We start from the raw sequence: 26,116 nt of genomic DNA, 5'->3' as shown, positions 1-26,116 counted from the left end.
TCTGGAATATTTAGGTTTAGGTATATATGGCAGACTCAGTTGTAGTCTAAATATCTGAGGTTTTCTGTAATTTTGGCTGAGAATCTTAACCAGAAAACCAGATTAGTTAGTTAATATAAATTGTTCCATTACTGAAGAAGATTACTTAGGAAGATCTGTGAGAAACTTATTTTGTCAATGATTATTTTGCTAATCATATTGTTTCTGTAATTCTAGGTAACAGTCACAGCAGTTGCAATAACTTTTGATAAAAATCAGGCTTTACAGACCACAAAAACACATGTTGAAAAGTCATTGCAAAGAGGTAAACCTATGATGGATGGGAACATAGTTCATGTTTGTCTACAGTTATAGTTCAGTGAAAAAGGTAGATTAAATAAATGACTTATTTCTTGAAGAAGAGTTACTGTCACTTTTTCTGTTTATCAAGGTAACTTTGTGGTTGACTTGGTATTTTTCACATGTGAATAGGTGGTTGACTGGTGTTTATTTTATTTACATAGAGAGTGCTGCCTTTTTTTAGATTTTGGTTATAGCATATTCTGCAGTAATTTAGAGGTTTCTGTCCTAGGACCTTTAGGGAGGTCCCCAAGGCATCTGAGAACCTACTGATGTAGTTAGCACCATGTGTTTTTCTTAGGAAAGATCCTTGGAGTTGTCCTTTATCCAGTAAAATCTAGGAAGTACCATTCTCAATATATCCCAAAGAAACTCCCAATTTAAAAACTGCTAATGTGTTCTGAAAAAAAGGAGAGGGAAATAGTATGCTTTCTAATATTTAAGGACTTAAACCAGCTAAATAAAATACTCGTGATTAGTCTAAAATTTTTATAGTTGATTACATTCTACATGTATAGCATTGAATTAATGTCAAATAGAGATGTATTTAACGATTGCATTCAGATATTTATAAAGGAGGATAGAAAATAGCTGGTTTACGTATCATAGAACCAGTATGGTACAAAGAATAGGATAATAATGGTTGTTATTGAATTCTTACTGTTTGGAAGGCATTGTGCTAAGAGATTTATACTTAATATTTTTCCGAGGCTTCACAACAGTCCTAGCAGGGAAGATAGCATCTCTCAACATTGTGCAGGTGAAGGAAGGGTCTCCAGGGGAGTAACAAAGAGGAAAATAACCAGAATAAATTGGATTGGAAGAAATACATGTTTTATCCCAGATTCTTAATTAAAAATAATTAATTCTAGATCATTACTAAATAACCAGTGTTTTTCTTGCCTCTCAAGCCTCTACAGATAATGAAGAACTTCTACAGTTTCCGCTGGAGCTCTGTTCAGATTCACTTCCTTCTCATCCTTTTCCACCAGCTAAAGGTTGGTTAAGTGAGGGAAATGCAAACACAAATAAATCCTAGTTTCTAGTTCCTTTTACTTCTTCATTGTAGGCAGTCTTACTTAATGTTGAGCTGAAGATTTACTCTTCATTCCCTCATTGTCTGTTTCTTCATGTTCATGCAGGGGAGAGAGTAATATTCCTCTTATTTTAATTTCTCAAGTAATCTCATCATAAATTATTAAGGTAATGCTTCTTGTGATATTCCATTCTTATACTTCAAATGCATTAAAGTTTTATTTTCAGAACTCTGGATTTCCCTCGTGATATATTGGTATTTATATCTGGTAAGGTTTTTTCCAGCCACAATCAAAATTTTACAAAAATTTTTAAATTTTTTAGACAACAAAATACTGATTTTCTTCAGAAGAGATGTGGAGAGGGGCGCCTGGGTGGCTCAGTGGGTTAAGCCTCTGCCTTCTGCTTGGGTCATGGTCTCAGGGTTCTGGGATTGAACCCTGCATCGGGCTCTCTGCTCAGCTGGGAGCCTGTTTCCCCCTCTTTGCCTACCTCTCTACCTACTTGTGATCTTTTTCTCCCTGTCAAATAAATAAATAAAATCTTTTTAAAAAGATGTGGAGAGAGGTTTGGGTTGGGGATAGTACAAGTGAAAAAGGGATGAGCTGTCTTTAGAGCGTCTTGCTTATTATTGAGGAACATTGTTGTGTACTTAAAAGATATTGCCATATTTTCAAATGCAGAATGATAGTCTCAGCTTAATAGCAACAAATCTACTTAGATCTGTACAGTCTTTGGTGAAAAATGGGAGGTAGTATTTTCTATTTCTTTTCTGATTTCAGGACAATTTGTATTATAAGAATTACTTATAATTATGAATTATAATTGAATTATTCAGAATTACTGTACCTTAATTTGTAGCATTACATATATAATACATGTGGTTTGTGTTTTTTCATAATTTTTTAATTCTGAGAAATGATGCATTTGTTATTTCAAACCAAATTGGCTTTTCTAGCATTTATATTTTATAATATAAGGAAAATTTTTTTATGATTTATACTTCTCAGTTTGGTACCAAATTTGTTATGATACAGAATAGTTTTATAGTCACATTGTATATTAGTAGAGTCTTTACTAAATCAGTGCAAGCCCTGTTTATCTAGGTAAATAGATCTTGTCTCATATTTTGAAGATGAAATATAAGCTACTTTTATATTCTGAACTTTCTAACATGGTAACTGTGGTCCACTTTCTTTTTTAATCTATATTAAAATTCTAATTTAGAACTCCATAGAGAATTTTAGCATAGTTGAACTCCTTGAAAAAACAGAGAGGAAAAAATTAAATCCAAAGATAATTTGAGTTCAATTTGTAAACTAAATCTAGCTTCCAGAACAAAAAAAAAAAATGTGTAGAATCTTCCTTAGAACTGACTAGACAGAATATTTTTTAAAAACTTCTACTTTATATAGAAACTTGTATTTTTTTTTTTCAGAAACTTATATTTAACACAGGGTTAATTCCAGATCACTTTTAAGATCATTTCATTTATCCTTATCCTCCAGAGCAAGGGGTGGGATATGAACAGAATCAAAACCAAAAATCTAATCAATAATAGCAAAAAGATTTGATCAATTGCTAATATATAGGTATATACATTTATGGATATTGGGCCCCTGTTACCTCAGCTTTACCTTGTTAATCATTACTGATTTCTGCAGAAGATTAGATTTAAGTTCTATAAATTTACCATATCTATATTGATACCTTGCAATTTCTGCATTAGCTTTCAAAATGTTTTCAAAGTTAATTAGAATTAGTGCTTGTTGAGGTCATTAGTCTATTTTGTACAAATTATACTCTGAACTGAAAAACAATGAAAGAAGAATTTGTGTAGAATAAGACCTATCTGAACAATGCTTAAAATATTGCAACTTACTTTATAATGTGGAGAGGGGCCATAATGTGGACTAATAAAGTAGCAAACCTCGATTCTCTTCTCAGTTCTGCTACTGATAGTGTGAGAACTTGGGCCAATTAACTTCTAATAAGCCAACTAAGCCTCAGTTCCTCATATGAGGTAAATATGAAAAGATTAAGATTAAGACTCTCTCTACCCTTTAAAATTCTCTGATTCCTTGGGTTTCTATGGTTTATGGTTCTTCTAAAATTAACATGTTTCTATTATTAAGAACAAATCAAAAGCCAATTAATCAAAATCAAAAGGTAGTGTTTAAGTTACATTAAAAATTTCCAAATAGCTTCAAATCTGTTAAACCAGTAATTTTTAAGCTCTGCTTCTCCAGACCATGGGGTTTCTTCAGAGGTTCCTCGTGGCCTTCTAAAAAGGCAGGGTGAGAAGGGAGCTGAGGGGCGAGTAGAGAGAGATTAGATCTCTGGACCCCCTTCCTACCTCTGAACTAGAACAGCTTTAATTCAGTATGGTTTTATTTATTCATTTTCTATATGTGATTTTGTTGTACGAGTTTCAAAAAGTCTGAAAACCACTGAATCAGATGTCATTATCATCATTTTCATAATACTACATCTAATACTAATATATAGAAACCTTTTATACTAAGTACTTAACTGCAAAATCTATGTGCTTTTTTTGAATATTACATTTTAAAATTATCAGTAAACACTAAATAGTTTACCTGTATCTTTTTATAAATAGTTGTATAAATTGTAGTTTATGCTGCATGCCTGTTTATTATCTTTGCTTTCTCAAGTCTTCTCAGGAGGACATGGGCTATACTAAATATACTTGAAAATGTTATCAACAAAATATTTTGGAAGATTGGGGATAGAATGGGTTTTGCAATATTTTAAGATTTGAAGATAGGATGGGTTCTGAAAAATGTCATAGAATGTAATACATGAATGTAGTAATTGAGCATTATAACATGGAATGTTTTGAATAGAGAATAGAAGTATGTGGCAAAAGTTAAGCGTAGCAATTTAGAAGTAACAGGCAAGAGAGGAAGGTAAAAGTGCTAGGAATAAATGCTAGGAATAAGTGCTTGGAATAAAGAGAAATACAACCACAAGAGGCTTAAAAGTTAACTACTAATATTGATAAGTAAATAATTGTATAGTTTTTATAGTTTTGTTAGGTCAGTTAGCTAAGCTGCTGGAGCTTTTCTCTTTTTTATTTTTTAATTTTGAAAACTTTGAATCCTATTTTTCATGTTATTACAAATATGGCAATTTATTAAAAATTTTTTTATTTTATGTTGACAGAGTAGTTTCAAGAGGTATGCACAGTAATTTATTAATACTTCCATCTTTTAACTTGTAGATAAACCTTTCTGATAATTCTCTTTTTATGTTACTGAAAATGAATGAATATTATGTGAAAAAAGATGCTTCAATTACATGTATCCTAATTCACTGAGTAGAGTAAGCCTGGGCCTGAATTGTCCATCCATGTTCAAATTTTTCCTTTCATCCTTTGTTAAACTTAGTTTTGTTTCTCAAGGTAACAAAATATTTGTTTGATATATGGTTGGTTTGGTTACCTTGCTCTAAGTATTTGATTTTTCTGACTTGAATATTAAAAGATGCTGAGCCTGAATAATTTCTTCCAGGAAATTATGTGAAGGTCATCAAAATTCTTGATGAATACTATGAGGAACATAGATGATTGGCATCAATGTAAATACTTATATGAAGCTGTATTAAGAAAAAAAGGATGGTATAACAAGTTTTTTATATCACTCCCATGATGTTTTTTCCTCATCAATAGTGTGTATACTTTAGTTCTCTGAGTATTTACTACTTTACTCTGAAATGGCTTTAAGAGACTTTAAAAATGTTATAAAGGGATGGAACACATTCAGTAAAAATGGAGAATCTGAGGGACAGTAATTGGGGTGAAAAGTAAAAAAAAAAAATAAGATTTGTTTTACAGATTGTAGTTGATCTCAAAAATTTTATACATGTAGTTTTTATAGAAGGTTAGCACATTATTTTTGCTACATGTCTAAAGACCTAAATCTCAATATCTTAAATACCATGCTGTGAGGCTTAAGATCTTAGGGAAATGTATGTGAATCATGTGCCACTAGAAATATATCTCAAGTTTATAATAGGGTAATAGTTTTCATTCAAATTCTGAGAGGTTAGGCCTTTAAAAAGATTAGGTCAATTTAGTTTTTATTTACTTTTGGATGAAATTTTATGGAAGAAAAATCTTTTATACCTACCTTGTTCCTGCTTTCATTTTGCTTTATGCTGAAGTGATAGCCTCATGTTTAATGGCATAAGCTATAGGCTGGCAGGAGTACTCTTTTCATTAAGCAGCTGCCAATTAATGTGACAAGCATAGGTCACATTCTGGATTTCAGTATAAAAATAAAATCCTCAATACATTATATTCTATAATTAGGTATCACATTTGAAGTTTTTTAAATTTTTATTTTTATTGAGGCTATAAGGGTTATTTTTGTTAAGCCAAATTTGATTCTAAAAGGTAGTTTAATTTTTTACTTTTAATGACTTGCCTTACATTTTTTTAAAACTAGTGATTAGAAATATAAACCTATGAAAACTACAAAAGTTAGCTTTTATTTTATCCTGCCAATGAATGGTTCTAAATTCTTAAAACTATTACACAATTCTTTGCACTAACTAAAAATATCTTTATGTATTAACAATTCATTGCATGTCTGTTATTTCTCTCTTTTTAAAATGTATTATATCATTATGACCAACTGGTAGCAAAAATAAAAAATATTGAAGTTCTCCATGTTATTGATGGCCCCAACAATTAGTGGGAAGTCCTGAAAGGAGAGAGATATTGAGGGGAAGGAGATTGAAGGGAAAATAGAAAGCAAAGAGTGGAAAACTTATGAGAAACTTATCTGAGACATGGGGAGGAAGGAAAGAGAGAACTGATGGAGAAGTGTAGGGGTAAGGATCTTTGCTTCTTCGAGGCAGCTTAAGTTCAGTGAAATCCAGAGTCTGAGGAAAAGGGAGTAAGGAGCAAAGAAAATTGAATTGGGTTACTAATGAAAGTAGGTGTTATTTGGAAGAGAAGATCTGAAGGGTGGGGGAGAGGGGAGAACTGAATGCCTGGAAACAAAGGCAGGAAAACAGAAGATGGGGTTTGAAGAATAGTGGTGTAGGCTGTTGTACACCTTTAGCTGGAAGCTTTAATGATGTGAATAGAGAAGCTATTTGTGTTTGTCGTCTAATGTATGTATCGTAATGGTGGTTGAGTTTTTCCTCTTAGTGGACTATCTACTTTGAAGCTCTTTACGTTTTTTTCTATGCTTTAATAATTTTTAGCTCTCATATGGCAATTATCACTCCACCAATATTTGAATACCATTATGGACAAGATTTATACATAGTGTTTATACACATAACTACATACACACATAACTCCGTTGTTAGGCCAGATTTTATAGTTACAGGACATAGCTAATCAGTGCATCATAGATTGATGGAAATGCCAAAGGAAATATAAAAGAAATTTTGATCATAATAACGTAAAACTGAGAATGTTTAGGGACACGTGGGTGGCTCAGTCGGTTAAGCGTCTGACTCTTGGTTTCAACTCAGGTCATGATCTCAGGGTCCTGGGATCCTTCTTCATGTTGGGCTCCATGCTCAGTGAGGCTGCTTGAGATTCTTTCCCTCTCCTGCCCCATTCCCCCCATGCATGAGCATGTACTCTCTCTCTCTTGAAAATAAATAAAATCTTTTTCAAAAGTTTAAAATAAAAAACCCAAGAATGTTTTTAAAAAAAATTTTAAAAGATTTTGTTTATTTGAGAGAGACCATGCTTAACCCAGGAGCCCCTGTCTATTTTTTTTTAACATTTTATTTTATTTTATTTTTTTAAAGATTTATTTATTTATTTGAGAAAGAGCGAGCAAGAGAGAGCATGAGCAGGGGACATAGGGAGAGAGAAGCGGACTGTCTACTGAGCAGGGAGCCTGGCTTGGGGCTGAATCCCAGGACTCCTGAAATCACTACTGGAGCAGAAGGCAGGCACTTAACCAGCTGAGCAACCCAAGCACCCCCACCCCCCACCCTGAGAATGTTTGAATAGCTAAATAAAACATACATTTTTTTAAGACTTTAGATTGTATATATTTTCTTTTAAGTAGGCTCCATGCACATTGTGGAGCTTGAACTCAAACCCGAGATTAAGAGTTGTATACTCTAGCCATTGAGCCAGCCAGACACCCCTGATTGCATATATTTTAATATTTTTATCTGCCACAGAATCTTCAAAAGTTTCAGGAACTTTTTTTAGTTTTAGTAATATTCTTAAGGTGACCAGATAAGATTATCTCAGATACTTTTTAATTATTCAGAGCAAAGATGATCTGTAAATCCTAATGACATAAAGTGAACAAGTTGTCTGAGGACTTAGTGATTGGCATAGAGCTTTATCATAGCCAGCTGATACCTTTGTCATTGGTTATGACTGTTTAGAAGAATGGAGAGGCCTCAAACTTCAGAAGCACTGGAGCATATATAATTGTAGGAGGAAGAATCCTTGCCACATTGTTTTCTTTTGGTCATCAGTATGCTCATTTCCACTCAACTGCTTTTAACCTAGGCTAGTCCCCCTCCCCACACTGATAGAGCTTGTTAAATACTGTTAGAAGGTACTAAGAGAATAAGAAAACCTTATGTTCTGTTTGCCTTTCTCACTTTCTAGGGTTGTTCATTTATGGATAACAGGGTTATCACTTACGGGGGACAGTTTAATGAGACAAAATAATAATTTTCTTGTATCCAGTGGGAAAGGAGATTATAAGTGAAGTAGGCTGCTGTGTGGCTTGAATGAGACTTTCTGCAGCAGGAATGGGGGGAACCTAATATAAGAAGGGTTTGTCTCAAACTCTTCTATACAGGTATGGCTGACAGTGGGCATTAGCTCTTCAACAAAGCCCAAAAGATTTTAATAAGATTTCTAATCCTGAATATGAAATATGCTTTTTAAAAAAAAGTATTGACTTAGAGATTACATATGGGTTTATTTCTTTTTCACCTTAATTACTAGTTTACCACTGAACCAGACAGCTAACACCTGCAGTACCTTCTCTTTTGAGAAGACTTTTATCCTGGAAGCCAAACTGTAATTGGAAGAGCAGAGTAACTGAGAATCTGAGGTTATTAGACACCTGCAGTATTCAAATATCTGAAGTGCTGATGTTCGACTGTTTCCCGAACCATCTCATCTTGGGCCTTTTCTCTGAGAGAAAAATTAAGATCCTAGCAAACACGTTGGATGAACCAGCTCTCCTTGAATGAGATTAAAAAATGATGTATTTTAATCTTTCCCTTAAGAATATCTGTAATTTAAAAGTTTTTTTTTTTTTCCCCCAGATTTTAATTCAAATACATTTACATGTGGAGGCAGGGAAAAGACGTTTTCCCATGTTGCCCCCCACTTTTTTTGGAAAAAAAAAAGTTTCCATTTTTGTGGGGAAGTAATAAATGTACATGGTAAAAAATTCCCATCTTACCAAAAAAATCCTATAGTCCAAAATGAAGCTCCCTTCTTCGTTCATTTGCCTTTTCAAGAGGCAGCTACCCTCAACCAGCTTTATTGTCTGTCTTTGCAAAGATATTTTATTTTTTCCTTTTTTAAAAAGCAAGTATTTAATAGATCACTGTGTCCCTTAATTTTTTTTTTTTCACTTGATATTTAGAGTTGAGAACAGATAACTTTCTACATGTTTAAGTTCTTTGTGGACATTTGTCATTAAGTTATATACAGCTGCTACTGAGGAGTTTCATATTACCCAGATAATACTGAGATATAGAAGATAGTTTCATTTTAGTAATTTTCATATTTTTGAAGCTTTTTGCCCCCTGTTTCTTCACTTAAAAAACTTGCACAGAATTCCTGATGCCAGCTATATTTTTCTGTAAGTCTGTACTCCCTGAGTCTGTACTGCATAGGACATAGGAGAGCCCTGGGATTCTCCTGGCATATTTAAGCTTGGGTAGGCATTTGCTGTCCCAGCTTCCACACTACAGCCTTTTTCAGTACTGAACTAGCTGCCCGTTAGAGATGTGGTAAGCTTCTGAATGTCAATTTTGTTCTGGTCTCCTTCCTATTGGTTCCATCTCCTTCTGGGCTTCCAGAACTCCTCAGGATCCCGAATCAGGGAGGATGTTTTCTTGCCTAGATCTGCAGTGTGAGGGCATGATGGTCAGGCACTTCCACAGCATGGTACCCTCACAGTCATTTTGTGGATCCTACCTAGTAATCCCTTTTATTCAATGGCTCTGTTTTATAAGAGAAATGTCAGTCACTGTACACTTTCCAGTATTAGTTAGTGGTCACTTGCTTGGTAAAAATGGGAAGAGGAGGGAGTATGGAGAGATACTCCCATTGCACCCGATTAGCAGAAACCTGTACAAATCTTATTTTTAAAAGGCATATCTTTTGTTAATTTAAGAATATTACCAAAAGATTAACACACTAATAAGCAGGGATAAAAATATGTACTTACTTAATTTATAGATTCTTTTTAAAAACTGCATGATTGCAGTTATTTTTGGTGTTTTTTTATGAGTTATTTCTAACTTGGCAACGCTATTCTTTCAGTTATAAAATTCTTTGAAACAAAAATTCAAATATGCTAACGTAGAGTCTGAACTTTAGAAATAGATTATGAAGGTTTTTCTAATAGTGCTGTTCAAATTTGTATAATACTTTAAACAGGTATAATAAAAATACAAAATACTAGGGAAAATTCTGGATGCTCCTTTTATAAGGTTAGTGTTAGTGGAAAGGGAGTGATTCCAGTTTGGAATCTAGCTCTGTCTGTGGGGAACACTTTTTAGTTCTATGATGTGTTGATGCCACCAGAGGGAGCTGTTGATAGCAAAGTCCTTGAATGAAAGGGAGTTGGGAGAGGGGGAGGGTTATAGCTAGTAAGCAAGCAGTTTGTTTATCTTTGAGACATAGGTTATTGCCTGGTCTATAATTTTTAATCTTACTGACCCCCTCACCCCCACCTCCCACACACAAACATTTCCCCTCTCCATGTTTCATTTCAGATTTTCTTCCTAATACATTGATGCTTTTCTGTGCTCAGTTTTTTTGCCCTGTTTTCATCCTACTAACATTTGTTACTATGTTTATATTTTCTCCTGTCTATAATGTTTTTGAAACTCTTCTTGTGTTAGAGTATCAAGTAGACTTCCTTGGCATGATATTTATTAACTGAGCTAGTTTTCATAAATCAATAGAAACTGCATTTAAAACCTAAATACTTCTATTTGGTTTGCTTTTATAATGAAGCCATAAAGATTTCCTTGTATTCATCTGGCTCATAGAGGTTTTGACAAACAGCAAAGAAGAGATACTGGCTTGTACTTAGCATTCAAGCTAATGTTGTTCATATTGTCTTATTAGAACACCTGGAGAGTGCAAGTTCTAACTCAGGTATACCAGCTGCACAGAGAGGTGAGTTTGTCTAATTAAGCAAGTAGTCACCAAAGGTGTGAAATTCTAGTGTGGTGGTGCATAAACATACAGACATTGGAGAAATGCACTGGACAGTGGAATAGACACCAAAACGTGACTTTATTGTAGTTAGAATGTATCTTTTAAAATACTAATTAAACTAATATTTACATTTTTAGCATTTTAATAGTTTCCCTGTTTCTAAAAATAAAATCTTAGCTCTTTAACATTTTTTTAGCTCAGTAATAGCAAAAGCTATTCTTTTGAAAAAGGAGAACTTGTTAGACTCCTACTTGCTTCCCCAGTCAGTGTCATCAGAAGCTTTGTTGCCAAAATCAGATGTGAAAACAGAATATTGACCAAAGTGACCTTTTGGCTTTCCTGTTACTGATGGTAGAAAGAATGTGTTTTAATAAAAGATAAGTCAACTAGTGATTTTTAAAAAATGTATTCTTCAGCATTTGATTCTTATTATTTTTTTGATTTTCAGGGTAAAAACAGGGAAGTGAATTATTCACCAAGTTTGAATTATAAATTAAAGTCATAAAATATAAACAGTTAACACATTGTAAAGTACAAAGAATGGGAAATAAAATTAGTTAAAGCAGTATATGGTCCTTTCACTGATACTCTGTTAGACTTTGCTTCTGTTTTCCCTAAGCAACCACACAACTATGACATCACCAAAAGCGCTCAGCCAGCTAACTGAGAACTTGGTTTTGGACAAATCAGTGTCTAAAGCTTGACTCTTTACTCTCTCTCATATCTGACTTGAAAAGGACCATTCTTTTTCTAAGTTACAGTTAAATTACATCATCAGAAGGAGTGTTATGACGAGTAAGAGACGTCACCCATATTTTTTCTTTGTTTTTTCTTTTGTTTTCTGTCTGTGTTTTCAGCAACGTCAGTTGATTACAGTTCCTTTGCAGACAGATGCAGCAGCTGGATAGAGCTCATTAAACTGAAAGCTCAGACCATAAGGCGCGGATCAATTAAGACAAGTAGGCGGATGTTTCTACCACATTATGATCTGAGAAGCATATCCCTGATTTCCCAGTGGTGAAGGCTAGACCTTACGAACCAGCAATAACATTGCCAATCAATCACGTACTGGAGTGTGAAAGCTGCAGATACTAATGGTCACTTAGCCAAAGTTATTAAAGGGCCTTTAGATTTGTTCATTTTAACTGTACAATTGTGTTTTCAAAATTTTACTTTTTGTGACGGTATTCTTCCAAGTGTATAGAGACTTATGTCCCTTGAATGGAAGGAAATTGTGAGCTCTCTTATTGAAGAGATGGTCTTCCAGGACCCAAGCTACCATGTAGTGATGGCATCTGCTAGTTTACTGACAGTGATACCCAGAGGGCTAAAAGAATGAGGTATTTCTGAGTAGAAAATAGCTAACTCTTATCTCACTGCTACAATCAGCATCATTACCTACATGTTCTTTATACTCCATGTGTTCTGGTAGAATCGGAGGTAAATGTATTTGAGTGAAAGAATTGACATTAAAAAGGAGGAAACGGTGTTTTGGAGGAAAGATCACAGGATATGAAACCAGACAGATCTGGTTTGGGATCCTATAAGTGTCGTTTTAATAGCTGTGTGACCTTGGACAAACTATTTAACTTCTCTGAGACTTAGTTTCCTCGTGTAAAATGGGGATAATAATACCTATATTGCTGGATTGTTGTAAGGATTAGATATATATGCATATATACATATGTATGTCTGGCTTATGGTAGTTACTTATTAAGTGGTAGCTATTATTTATGTTACTTTATAAACAATCAATTTTGAGACAGCCAAGGTCATTGTTAAGTTTTTAAAATTGTGAGTTTGATCAAAATGGTTTGAAGAAGAAACCAATTACAACTAGTTAATGTAAGGTTTATCTACAAGTTGACAATGATGAAGTCGTCTGAAAAAGATGGAAAAAACTGCACTGGGAAATATAACAACTTTCACACTCTCTTTGTAATAATTTGTTCCTACAGCAGATAATTTTTAATGCTCTACCGCTTTTTCTTTTTCTTCACTTTATAACGATCATTGTGTGTGTAGCTGCACCGCATCAACATTTTCTTTTGCAGGAATGCCATTTTTCTTCCAAAAGAATTCCATTCCAGCATTTCCTCTTAAGTTTTTCTTTCTCTCTCTTTTTAATTGCATGCAGTGCATGATAATTTCTTTACTTTCATGACATTGCTTAGCCTCACAGACAGCTGAATGTTGTCACCACTTACTTGGAAACCTTAGGGAATAATTGAGTTACCAACACCCGATCTTAATGTTTTTTCTTCTTTCTCCAAATTTAGCTGTGACAGTTGAAAAAGCAAGTCCTATGGGTGAAGGAAATTTCCGGAACCGTTCAGCTCCACCTTGTGCAAATTCTACAGTTGGGGTTGTTAAGATGACACCTCTTTCTTTTATTCCTGGAGCGAAAATAACTAAATATCTTGGGATAATTAACATGTTTTTTATTCGGGAAACCACTTCTCTTCGTGAGGTAATTTTACAACATTGTTTTTGTGAATTTTCTGATTAAAGACAGTAGTAACAAACTGTCTTCAGATTGTTATTTCAGATTGTTATTACAATTTCGATTCATTATTTTTTGCCAAAGTAATCACAGCACTCATGCACATACATACAACTTTTTTTTTTTCCCAATAACCTGTATGGATTGATTCTAGATTAGACTTGCCAAATTTCATATAGCACTTAGTATTATCACAAGAGTTATGTTGGATTTAATTTCATTTATTATTAGAAATCCCAGATCCTCATTATATGATAAATAAAACAAGTAAATTTATCAATGTATGATTAGAGATTTAAAACAGCCTGAAATTTCAGCTTAGTTTTCTTAAGTAGTTATTTGTCTGAGATATATTTAAATAATAGTTTTTAAGGACTTATATTTAGAAATCATAGGGGACTAAATTATAGATAGGTGTCTATGGGGATAGTTTATAATTTTTTCCCCCTGAAAAAGAATTAAGCTGCTTGTTTTCTTTCCACCTCTCCAAAAGTACATGAGAATGCCATTTATTCAAATTCTTACCTCTTACTGGGTAACAGTAGTTACAGTGTTTTGATGTGGTCAAATTTAAGAATCACGGTCAGCCTATTATATCTGTAATTACACAGGAATTTAAACTCGAGAAAAAAATTGTATTTATATTGTATCTTATGTTATGAAATAAGACTAGAGCAAATACTGTGAATAGGGAAATTTTTTATTGAATAGGTATGAAACCCAATAAACTCTTCAGCAGTTTGTATTTTTTTAGAGTGTGTGCATTATAAAGATGACTTAACTCTGCTTTTTTCCCATTTTCTCTCCATTAACGTTTCTACACTTCCTTAGAAATAATAGCCATCATACTTTTTTTTTTTTTTTTTTTTTCCAAGTAGGCTCCATGCTGGGTGTGGAGCCCAACACGGGGCTTGAACTCATGACCCTGAGATCAAGACCTGAGCTGGGATCAAAAATCAGACTCTTAACCCCCTAGCCACCCAGGCGCCTTGGCCCTCATACTGTTTTTTTTTTTTTAATATCATGCTCACCTGCCTGGGACAGTGCCTGGCAGAGTAGACATAGGTATTTTTGTGTCAATGAGGGAATGACTTCTGACAGAATGATTAGGTAGATGTTTCCTTTATGATAAATTAGTTTTAAATCATATTCTAATTGTGTTGAGATGGAGAAGACAGTATCTTAATATAGTCTCAAAATCCTTTGAGACTTTAATATAGAATTAAATTAGGTGACGCTTAAGCCCATTTAAGTCTGACAAGGAAAGTTGAGTGTGAGAAGCTGGTATAGATTGGTGAATTAACTTTTCAGTTGCTCTTAATAGTACATGGATATTGCATTATTTTAGTCCATAAAATTTTATCCCCTAAGTGCCTTCTCTACTACTTGAGCAGCCATACCCCAACATGTTGCTTCATAGTAGATTTCCCTTCAACAGAAATTTGTAATATTAACTGGATGGCATAATATCCCAAATGTATTCATTGCTTGCTAAGTTGTTACTTGCTTTCAATTATGTAATCTTTTAAGAATTACCCCTCCGTAGTTTCTGTTACTCTGCCATCAGAATTTTGAAGTTTAAAAGACAGGAGTAAACCAAATACAAGTAAAAGAAAAAAAAAAATGTACTGAGCTGTGAACTGAGTAGGAGGTAGGCTGAAATACTCAATTCCTTAACTACAAAGAGAGCTACCTTTAGATAGCTACCTCTCTCTGGCTTTTTAATAAGGTGTGTTCTGGTCAAATGTTTTTTCTAACAGTGCATTAAATTTTGCCCTTAACTTCCAATTTAAAGTTTGAAATTTATTCCTAGACTGTGTAAAAGCTGCAGTAGAATTTGCGGAAAACTTAGGTTCTAAAGTATTTTAGGCTCTCAGTTAGACTTTGGTTTCTGTTTTATCTTTGAACACTGAAAACCTTCCATAACCTACTGGATTTCATTCCCTAACAAATATGTATGGAATGCTCAGTGTGTGCACCTGTTGAACTAGGTGTTAGCAAAGAGTTACGAGCAAAACAGATGGCGGTCTCTGACCTGATGGAATTTACAGTCTAGAGGAGTGGAGCCTGGTGAACATTCAACAAGTAATCATTAACTAATGTATAATTACTAGTGATAATAAGTAATATAAAGAAATACAACAGAGGCTATCAGAGGATATAACAGGGGGAACTTAATTTAGGTCTGAGAGTTAGGGAATGTTTCCCTGAGGAAATTACATATAAACAGGGACCTGAGGAATTGAGTAAGAATTATCCTGGAAAATTGGGTGAGGATCCATCAGGGACTTACCCTGCACAAAGAATCTGAGGCAGGAAAAGTGCTTGATAGGTTTGAGAAACTGGTAAAAAGGCAAGTGTAGTTGGAACATGCTTCGGAATGGGAGATACAGCAAGCAGACAAGTTTATTGGTTATATTTACCATCAGTTTCTGTGAGTGATAGGAATGATTTGATGGAGATACTGGAATTGGAGAAAGTTTGAATTCCTGCTCTGCCATTTTTTATTAGCTATGTGGTCATAGTCATGGGCATGTGACACATTTTCTGACATCACTTTCATCATCTGTAAAGTAAAGGGATAATCCCTATCACAGACATGTTCAGTGAAGGTTTGTTTGTTCATTCATGCAACAAATCCTGTTGCAAGGGAAATTAAAATGATCACCTATTATATTAAGATCATTTAAGATGTTTTAGTATAATTTGGCATTTTGTATAAATTCATGCATACAGTTAGATTTTCTTGTGTATTACTTGCTAGGAAGGAGGAGTCAGTGGTTTTCTCCATGCTTTTATTGCTGAAGTGTTTGCAATGGTGAGAGCTCATGTTGCTGCGTTAGGAGGGAATGCTGTTGTCTCCTACATAATGAAGCAGTGTGTCTTCATGGAGAATCCAAATAAAAACCAGGTGAGATGCAGTTACAAACTTCTATAAGTGAGGATTTCCCCCGTGGCTTTCCCATCTCCCACTGTCTCCCCACCCACCACCAAAGAGAACTGGTCTTCAGAACTTTTTGATTCTAGATGCTTAAAACATGTGTGTGCATCTGGATGCAATACATAACAAATGTATTGATAAGTACGGTCATATATAGATCAGATGCTGTTTTCATATCCTGGGTATTCTTTTTTTTTTAAAGGTTTTTATTTTTTTATTTTTTTATTTGACAGACAGAGATCACAAATAGGCAGAGAGGCAGGCAGAGAGAGAGGAGGAAGCAGGCTCCCTGCTGAGCAGAGAGCCCAATGAGGGGCCCGACCTCAGGACCCTGGGATCATGACCTGAGCCAAAGACAGAGGCTTTAACCCACTGAACCACCCAGGCGCCCCCATATCCTGTGTATTCTTAAATACCTTTGGAAGTTTTGCTCCTAAGTTACTGTGGAAGACACCCTTTAGTTTGGACTGTGATCTGTCCAGTTCTAACTACCATAGTGGTGAAGAGTATGTCCCAATTATTATTCCTCAAAAATAATTCTGTTAGTGGGGGCAAAGAATTGTTGCTTAGGATTAATTTTAGAATAAATTTCTTTTATCAGTATTTTTCATATAATAGCTTACTTTGAATTGTTAAAGTTTCCTTTAAAAAATTAAAATTATCAATGGGGTTTTTTTGAATTTCCTTTCTTATGAATTACCTTCTTTTTTTTCCCCTTTGTTCATTTTTCTATTGTCTACCTTTTCGAAGTGACTTAAAAGCTTGTGCTTTTTCAGCTATGTAGCACCCCTAAAATAGCCTAAAACCATGAGCATATCTGTGAGTTGGTGATTGAACATTTCCTGTTGTTTGTATAGGCACAGTGTCTTATAAATGTAAGTGGTGATGCAGTGGTTTTTGTTCGTGAATCCGAATTAGAAGTGCTGTCAACTCAGCAGCCTACTGCCAACTGCCAGCCATCATGTCCTGGAGGAGAAGTTACAACCTGAAGTAAAGCAGAAAGGAAGAACTCAACTAAATGAAATTCATCTGTCACCATTGTTTTTTCCTTAATTATCTTACTGGATTTTTAAAAGTGAACTTAATTTGAGATAATTAAGAAAGGAATGGTACATTATGAGTAGATTTGATTTGTCTGGAATTTCTAGGAGGCATGAGAATTTTAAAATCTTGATGTTTTGTTTGCCAGTCCTTGTCAGGCCCCATGGGATCTCAACTCCTCATTAAATTTGGGTAGATTTCTCAGAGAACTTAGCAGAGATGGAAGTTACTTGTAGTTTATGTTGACTTTAATAAAATCATACTTTGAAACAAAATGGTGAGATTATCAAGAAATTGTAATAGCTATCCTAATGTAATTGAGAGAAACTAAGCAAGAAATTTACAAATTGTCAATGCATTAAAAATCTGATTTGAGGAATGTGAGAAAATGGAGAAAAGTTTTAAAAACACTATGTGGGTTTCCTAATGTGTTTTATTTTGAGAACAACTGAATTTGGAATTCGGTAACAACTGAAAGGAAGCCATCTTTTAAAAACAAGTTAAAATTCTGCAGCTTGTATCCATACTCTGTCCTAACTGCTGTAAAAAAAAAAAAAAAGTAATTTATTAGAGCCAGTGCCCTTCCATTGAAAGTTTTATTAATGTCTGTAAGGAGGGAGGAAAAATCTATGTAATCTTGTAACTGGCCAAATTTCGTTAGTGTTTAATTTGTCTAGAAGAGGCTTGGCTTCAACTGGAAAGAACTTTTGTTGACATAGTGAAAGTATGATTGATCTAGTAGGAGCATAAAATTATTTCTAATAGAATCATACTGCACTCCTACCAAATAAACAGAGTTACATCTTAGGGATTTTTGATGGTTAGTTAGATTGTATTTGGCATAGAATTTGGAAATGTAACTTGAATGTAAATATGCTGCAAAGTGTTGAATGTATACATAGAAATACTTTTTCTGTCAATGCCAAATACCTATTATAAATGAACCTTAAAAAGTACATTCCTCCTTTGCACAATAAAATTTCTTTATAAGACTTATGATTTTGCTCTTTCAGGATAACAAACCACCGTAAAGATTAGGAGTCATTTCCTTGTTATCACAGGTGTCAATATTTTTCTGTATTTTGTTTATAATTTTATTTTTTAAATAAAAAGTTTATAAACTGGAATATTCCCGAATCTCTTCTTTGCCTACTTTGTGTGGTGTAGTACTGCCATCCGATCACCTCCATTCATTCCTGCAGTCAGCAAACATCTGTTGGGCAGCTCCTAATCCTTGTGGCACTTTCATTGTCTTTGGTAGGTAGGTACTCACATTGTGAATTCACATTGAATGTATTCACATTCAACAACTACTGTATGCCTACTAGATATTAGATCCCAGGGCACAGTTTTAGACAGTGAACAAAACACACAAGTTCCTATGATCATGGAGCTCGTTTTCAGTGGCTACACAAGTAAGTTGTAAACTGTGCTCTGTGTGTGTGTGTGTGTGTGTGTACACACACTATACATACTATACATATATGTGTGGTGTATATATATGTATGTTTATATATGTATATATATGTTTATGTCTTGTGTGTGTATATATACATATATACGTTCGTGTGTATACAGATATACGTATGTATATATGTATATACCCGCACTCACACACTAAAACAATTGCTAATGCTTACTGAATGCTTACTATATACCAGGTAGTATAATAAATAACTATATATATATATTTTAATGATTTTATTTTTTTGTCAGAGAGCACAAGGAGGGGCAGCAGCAGGCAGAGGGCGGAGGAGACTGACTCCTTGCTGAGCAAGGAGCCTGATCCAGGACTGGATCCCAGGATCCTGAAATGATGACTCAGCCAAAGTCAGATGCATAGCAGACTGAGTCACCCAGGCACCCCAAACATTATTACTAATTCTTGAACATTAAAGTAGCTGGGTGGCATTAGCTCCATTTGGTATGAACAATTGTATACTTAACAGAGGCCTGGGCTGATTTCTAAAAAAAGCTGGAATTTCCTTAATTACTCAGGCTTGCTCTGTTGGCTCACATGAGCCATTTGCTCATGTGCTCTACCTTTGAAGCATAATTAGCCCAGGCCAAGAGGGGCTCTTTCCAGAAAAGTTCATGTTGCCCTATACCCCAAACGCTACTGCTTATTCCTTTGTGTGGATTCCCTCAAAAAACGATCATTTTTACAGATGTGCTGGGACTTAGTACTCACTCTTTTGGAAACACTGAGGCCAATTTTAGTATTTATAACATGCCTCATATGTATCTCTCTCATTCGTTATTGCTGCCCCAAGGGTCAGCTACAAAACTTAACCATTGTTAGATTTGTTAACTGCACCATCCCACTTCTACCTCCTCCTCTTTCCGAATCCATTGCCGTCTGGCTTCCAACTCCTCTGCCCTTTGTATGTCAATGACACAAGTACTGGATTGCAGTATTACATTGCAATTTTGATTAATGTATAGATGGGATCATATACACAATTTTAAAAAGAATGGCTTTATTTTTTTTTATCTTTTGGCCTGGCTTTCTTCTCTTTTCCATCACATCTCCATTAATCTTCTAAAGAGTTCTAATTTACAATTGATAAAATTAATCGATGTACAGTTCAAGGGGCTATGACAAATGGCTTCAGTTGTGTAACCAAGGTAAAGAACATTCCCATCACACAAGAGAACATTTATCTCTCTCTCTCTCTCTCTCACACACACACACATGGACATACATTAAAACACATTTCCATCACCCCAGGAGGTTTCCCTTCTGTCCTGTAAATGGGATCTTGTGTTTTGTTGTTGTTGTTTTGTTTTGTTTTTACAGATTTTATTTGAGGGACACCCAGGTGGCTCAGTTGGTTGAGGGCCTGCCTTTGGCTCAGATCATAATCTCGAAATCCTGGGTTCGAGTCCTCATCAGACTCCTGGCTCAGTGGGGAGTCTGCTTCTCCCTCTGCCATTCCCCCTATGTATGCTCTCTTTCTATAAATAAAATCTTAAAAAAAAGATTTTATTTATTTGAGAGAGAGACAGCACAAAAGAGAGAACATGAGAAGGTGGGGGGAGTGGGAGAAGCAGGGGCCCTGCGTGGAACTTGATTCCAGGATCCTGGGATCACGATCTGAACCAAAGGCAGCCACTTAACTGACTGAGCCACCTGGGTGCTCCAGGATCTTGTGCTTGACAACTTTCACTTAGTGTAATGATTTCGGTGCAACTACATGTGGACAATACTTTTGTCTGTTATGACTAGAGTGATTTTTAAAATTCAGTTAGCACTTTTCGGTGAAAACTGAATTCCTATTCTTTGGAGTTTACCTTTTCTTGTTGATAATTTGCCATGTGTGTGACAAAGTTTCCCGTTATTTTGTTGTCCACCAACATAGTTTATTTTACCTTTTTATCATATCCAAACATTTAATTTTATTATGAACAATATGACTATGACTATCTTTTCTTTCTTAGATTCCCTTAATTAAGATGATCTCCCCTTGATTTTTTGGTTACCTTGAAGGTTCACCAAACATGTCCTGAATTGCTCTCATCTCAATGGCTCCTCACCAAACTTATTTCTTACCAGATAAATGCCAGTCTTAGCTTGAGTCAGATACCTGAGGGAGATCCAAAGCCTAAACCTTTCTACTACACCACCCAATTTCAGGGAACAAGATGCATAAAGGTGAGGAGGCATGAAAATGTATGTGATATGAAAGTAACACATTTATTTACAAACAGTTTAATAGTTTCTTTTTCTCCAGAGGAGGATTTTTCACAGAGTACTTTGAGAATCTGATCTAAACTCTGGAACTTTTCCCCAGAGAAATAAGCAAATCCTTGATATTCTGCATACTTATTCAGAAAGTTTATTGAAACGTTGAAATCCCTTCACTGACCCCGACTTGAATCAATGGAGGAGAATAAAGAACCAGGCTGAAGTAGAGGTTAGGAATGATCAGGTAAATGCTATCCTAAAAATTTGCCTTTTCCGCAGTAGGAAAGTCAAATTTTTAAGATTAGATTTTTAAATATTAAAAAACCCAGGGGTGTCTGGCTAGTTCAGTTGGTGGAGTGTATGAGTCTTGATCTTGGGGTTGTGGGTTTGGGCCCTACGTTGAGTGTGGAGATTACTTAAAAATAAAAAATCTTTGAAACAAAAACCCCACCAATGTATCTATGGTAGGCAGAATAATCCCACCCCCTCGAAGACGTCCGCAGCCTAATTTTTAGAACCTGTGACTATATCACCTTACAGGACAAAAAGGACTTTGCAGATGTGATCAGAGTTAAAGACCTGGAGATGAGGAAATTATCTATGGTTATCTTCAAGGGTCCTAGAATCTAATCTTCCTCGAAAGTGGAAGAGAAAGGTTTCAAAGAGTAGGTTAGAGAGATTCTATGAGAGATGGACTCAATCTGCTTTTGAGGGCTTTGAAGAAGGAAGAAGGGAACAGTTGAGAAACGTGGGTAGCCTTATACTCCAGGAACAGCCCTCAGCTGACAGCTAGCAAGAAAACGGATCTCCGTTCTATAACTGAGTTTTAACAACTCAAACGGGCAAGGAGATCGATTCTCCCTTAGAGCCTCCAGAAAAGACCAGAGCCCTACTCATGGCTTGATTTTAGCCTTGTGAGACCCATATCAGGTTTCTGACTTACGCAACTGTAAGATAATAAACTTGTTGAAGCCACTAAGCTGGCAATAGTTTGTCATGGAAGCAATAGAAAATGAATACAAAGTTCTTATAAATTTAAACTACGCCCATATCTAAAGTTGCAATATTTATGGTAATATGAAATCCTTCACAAACTCAGGATATAAGTACAGTCCTTTTATTTTTCTAATGAGTTTTTTTTTGAATACCCAGCCTATTAGGATAAATCCAGAATGTCCCACCTTTGAGGTCGTCTCCACTTCTAATACTGTTCAAGAACTGTAGGGGCTCAATGCAGTCCCCAGGACTTCAAGGCAGCTTCCCCACCCAAGCTCTGCGGAATACTCTTACCTTTGCTTCTCACTGCCACATGATGTCGCTGTTGGAATGGACTCCGCACAAACGGACCGCGCGGGTCTCCCGCAGTAATGACGCCAATTTAGCCAAGACTCCTGCAAAGGTTTGCTTGATTCCTGCAAAGCTTTGCTTGATTCTTTAGCAGATTGTCCTATTTCCTCCATGCCTACGTACACCATCTAAGGAAGCCTGCCAAGTTTCAGTTCCTAGTGCTCAAGCCAGCTGCCAATGGAGTCGTGAGAGTTTCCTATAAATTCTAGATATCAGAGGTTGGTTTGTTTAAAATACATATTTTGCAGACATTTTCTCTCAGTCTGTGACTTATTTTGCATTTCTCAAACATTGTCTTTTGGGGGAACAGAAATTTCTAATTTTTTAAAAAAGATTTTATGGGTTTATTTGACACAGAGAGAGCACCAGCAGGGGGAGTGAGTGAGAGAGAGAGAGAGGCAGGCTCCTCCCGGAGAAGGAAGGCCCAGGCCACGCAGGGCCAGATTCCAGGACCCCAGTATCATGACCTGAGCGGAAGGCTGAGCCTTAACCAACTGAGCCACCCGAGCCCCATATATTTCTTAATTTTGAAAAAGTCTACGTTTTTTTTTTTTTTTCTTTTGTGGTTTGCGCTTTCTGTGTTCTAAGAAATTTATGCCTAACCTTACATTGTGAAGATTTTCTAGAAATTTCAGATTTTGGCTTTTCTTTTTTAGGTACATGATCATTTCAAGTTACATTTTGTATATGATGTGAGGTTTGGGTTAAAACTCTTCCCCTTTCTGCGCATGGATGTCCATGTGCAAATTGCTCCAACACAATTTGTTGAAAAGACAAACTTTAATATATTTGATTGACTTGACATTTTTGTTGAAAATCGATTAATTGATTGCCCATATACACAGGTGAGCCATTTTATTGGTTGAGTTCTGGATCTGTCATGTGTTCCATGTGTTCCACATATCTATCCTTTTTCTGATATTACATGATCTTGATTCTTCTAATTTTATAGGTCTGGAAATCAAGGAATGTGAATCTTAAAAACTTTGTTCACATTCTTGAAAGATATTTCTGATAATTTTAGTTCCTCTGTTTCTTCCATATAAATTTTAGGGTAGCTTTATATTGAAGAAAATTCCTGCTTTTTAAAATTGGGATTGTGTTGAATCTATAGATCAGGTTCGGGAGAATTGACAATTTAATCCATGAACGTGCTATTTCTTTTACTTTTTTTCATTAATATTTTGTTGTTTTCAATATACAAGCCTCACACAAATCTTGCATGTTTCTTTTTTTTTTTTAAGATTTTATTTATTTACTTGAGAGAGAGACAGTGAGAGAGAGCATGAATGAGGAGAAGGTCAGAGAGAGAAGCAGACTCCCCATGGAGCTGGCAGCCCGATGCAGGACTCGATCCCAGGACTCCAGGATCATGACCTGAGCCCAAGGCAGTCGTCCAACCAACTGAGCCACCCAGGCGTCCCTTGCATGTTTCTTGAGGGGAGAGTTATATCTAAGTACTCCATGTTTTTTGGTCCTATTATTAGTGGTATTGTTTTAATTTTTTTTTCTCTTTTGTGCTGCAAAAAGCTTTATTGTTTCCATTTGTCCCACAGCTTGGGAGGAGGCTCCAGGATCCTTAGAATGCTGCCCAATGACTGCGTGTAGGGAGGGGGCCAGGCGCAAGCACTGGCACCAGAGGGATGCCCGCGGGGCCCCTCAGAGGCCGCTTGGCTCCGGAGGTTTTCCAAGAGGAAGTGATACCCACCCAGCCCGGTCCGGGGGCAGCCTGCAGAGGAGAGGCAGGTGGTCGCCACCTCGTTGATGAGTTTCCCCTCCTCCCCCGGGAAGTGCGAGATGCGCGTCTGCGCAGACAGAACCGGGCACGCGGAGCAGGAGGGCCGGCCTCGGGGCTTCGCCAGGACCTGGCCCTCACGTCCATGTCTTTGTTACTCATCTTGGCACAGTTTGTGCAAGTCCTAGAAGAGAGCCGGCTTCCGCGCCGGTTTGGCGTCTTCTAGAGAAGTTCAGGGCCCTCGTGCTTCTCAGCCAGCTCGCGCTAACCCTCTCCAGAGCCACGTCGTCGCTGCAGTGTAAAGACAAGCCCAGGCAGTGCTCGGTGTTGGAGACCCGCAGGTGCATGTTGACCCGGCGGTTGGCGGTGGTCTCCAGCTCGGTGGAATAGTTCTGAGGACTCTGGGAGCTCCTGGGTTGATGGGACACAGGGAGCTAAGCTCAGAATAGGCTGCTGGCTGGTCCCAGAGGCAGAGGGTGGCCAAGGAGGTGCCTCCGAAGGTTGCCCCTGGGAACCAATGTTGCTGGGTGGTGTTGAAGCAAGAGACAGATCCGGGGGGCCGCGCAGGGCAAGCATGGCCTTAGTTTTCAGCGGTTATTTATTTTTAGTGTATACAAGAAGAAGTGATCGTGTGTCCTGCAGTTGGGTATTGCTTCTAGTAGTTTTTTGGGTTATGAAATTTTTTTTTTTTTTTAATGTAGACAGACATTGTCATAATCGTGCCTCAGGACTCCGAATGAACTTTATTTATTTTTCTTGTTCCTTACTAAATTGGCCTAATTAGTGATCACCTTATTAAGATATTAAGTAACATGTAGAGTGGATTAAGTATTAGGTATGACGTATGATGGCAAAAATGGGCATCCTGACCTTTTTCCAGATCTGAGGGGGAGCCATTCAGTCTTTCACTGTTAAGTATGATATTGTCCCTGGGTTTCCCCAAGACCTTCTTTGAATTTTGTCAAATGCCTATTCTCCTACTGAGAAGATCGTATTAATCTTCTTTGGTTTGTTGATATGGTGTATTACACTTGCTGATTTTCAAATGTTAAACCAAATGTTCCCTTCTTTTCTGTTTTCCTGAAGAGTTTGTCTATAATTGATGCTATTTATTCCATAAATGTGTGATAGGCTTTGCCATAAAGAGTTTTCTTTGTTGGAATGTCTGTAACTATATTATAGACATGTTGATTTTGTTAATAGATAGGGGGCTATTCAGGTTATCTTCTTCTTGTTGTGTAACCTTTGGTAGTTTGTGTCTAAGGAACTGTTCCATTTCTTCTAAATTGTCAAATTTATTGGTAAAAAAATTTTTGGTACTGTTTCCTAATTAATCTTTTTAATACCCGTGGTTCTATAGTGTTGTGGCTTCTCACTTTATTTCTTGATCAGTTTAGCAAAAAGTTCATCTCATTTATTGATCTTTTCAAAGAACCAGCTTTCAGCTTCATTGATTTCTTGTGTTGGTTTTTCCTCTGTTTTCATTTTATTTGATTCTGCTTTTATCTTTATATTTCCTTTATGCGTGCTTTTGATTTAATTTGCCCTTATTTTTTTAGTTTCTTAAGGTGGAAACATTATTGATTTGAGGCCTGTCTTCTTTTCTAATATAAGCATTTAAACTGATGCATTTCCCTCTATACAGTACTTTAATAATATCTCCAAATTTTGATGCATTTTAAAAAATTTACCTTAAATTAAAAATATTTTATCATTTCCTTTTAACTTCCTCTTTGACTAATGGTTTATTTAAAAAGAATGTAGTTTAATTTCCAAGTGTTTTGGACTTTCCAGATGTCTCATTTGTGGTGAGAATAATGAACTCCAGGGCTTATTTATCTACTGTTTGCAAGTTTGTGCCCTGAAGTAACATCTCCCCCAATTCCCCAGTGTCCAGCCCGTGGTAACCACCATTCTACTGTTTTTATGAGTTCAGCGTTTTATTTTTAAAATTTCATTATTAATTTTACTAATATAATTGACATGTAACATTGTATAAGTTTAAGGTGTTCAACATGTTGATATATTCATATATTACAAGTTTTAAAGAAGATTTT

At 35.9% G+C, this 26,116-nt stretch overlaps 1 protein-coding gene across 23 annotated transcripts in view; it reads left to right on the top strand.

Moving 5' to 3' along the window:
* The window catches only part of C2CD5 (C2 calcium dependent domain containing 5), a 98,260-nt gene extending 79,844 nt beyond the window's left edge, over positions 1-18,416 (top strand). For 9 of the 23 annotated variants that reach the window (XM_059185734.1, XM_059185755.1, XM_059185739.1 and 6 more), the window contains 7 exons: positions 217-304; positions 1,251-1,337; positions 10,712-10,762; positions 11,662-11,763; positions 13,084-13,274; positions 16,072-16,218; positions 17,106-18,416. In XM_059185734.1, coding sequence (XP_059041717.1) covers positions 217-304; positions 1,251-1,337; positions 10,712-10,762; positions 11,662-11,763; positions 13,084-13,274; positions 16,072-16,218; positions 17,106-17,237 — 798 coding nt within the window. In that variant the 3' untranslated portion in view covers positions 17,238-18,416. The remainder of the gene's footprint in view (positions 1-216; positions 305-1,250; positions 1,338-10,711; positions 10,763-11,661; positions 11,764-13,083; positions 13,275-16,071; positions 16,219-17,105) is intronic. The other 14 variants (XM_059185736.1, XM_059185741.1, XM_059185747.1 and 11 more) reach the window with 4 other exon arrangements.
* Positions 18,417-26,116: the final 7,700 nt, after the last annotated feature.

The sequence above is a fragment of the Mustela lutreola genome, chromosome 8 (genome assembly GCF_030435805.1).
Source record: "Mustela lutreola isolate mMusLut2 chromosome 8, mMusLut2.pri, whole genome shotgun sequence".
NCBI classification, from domain to species: Eukaryota; Metazoa; Chordata; class Mammalia; order Carnivora; family Mustelidae; genus Mustela; species Mustela lutreola.
Note: the sequence above shows the minus strand (reverse complement) of the source record. Positions and strands in the feature narration are given on the sequence as shown.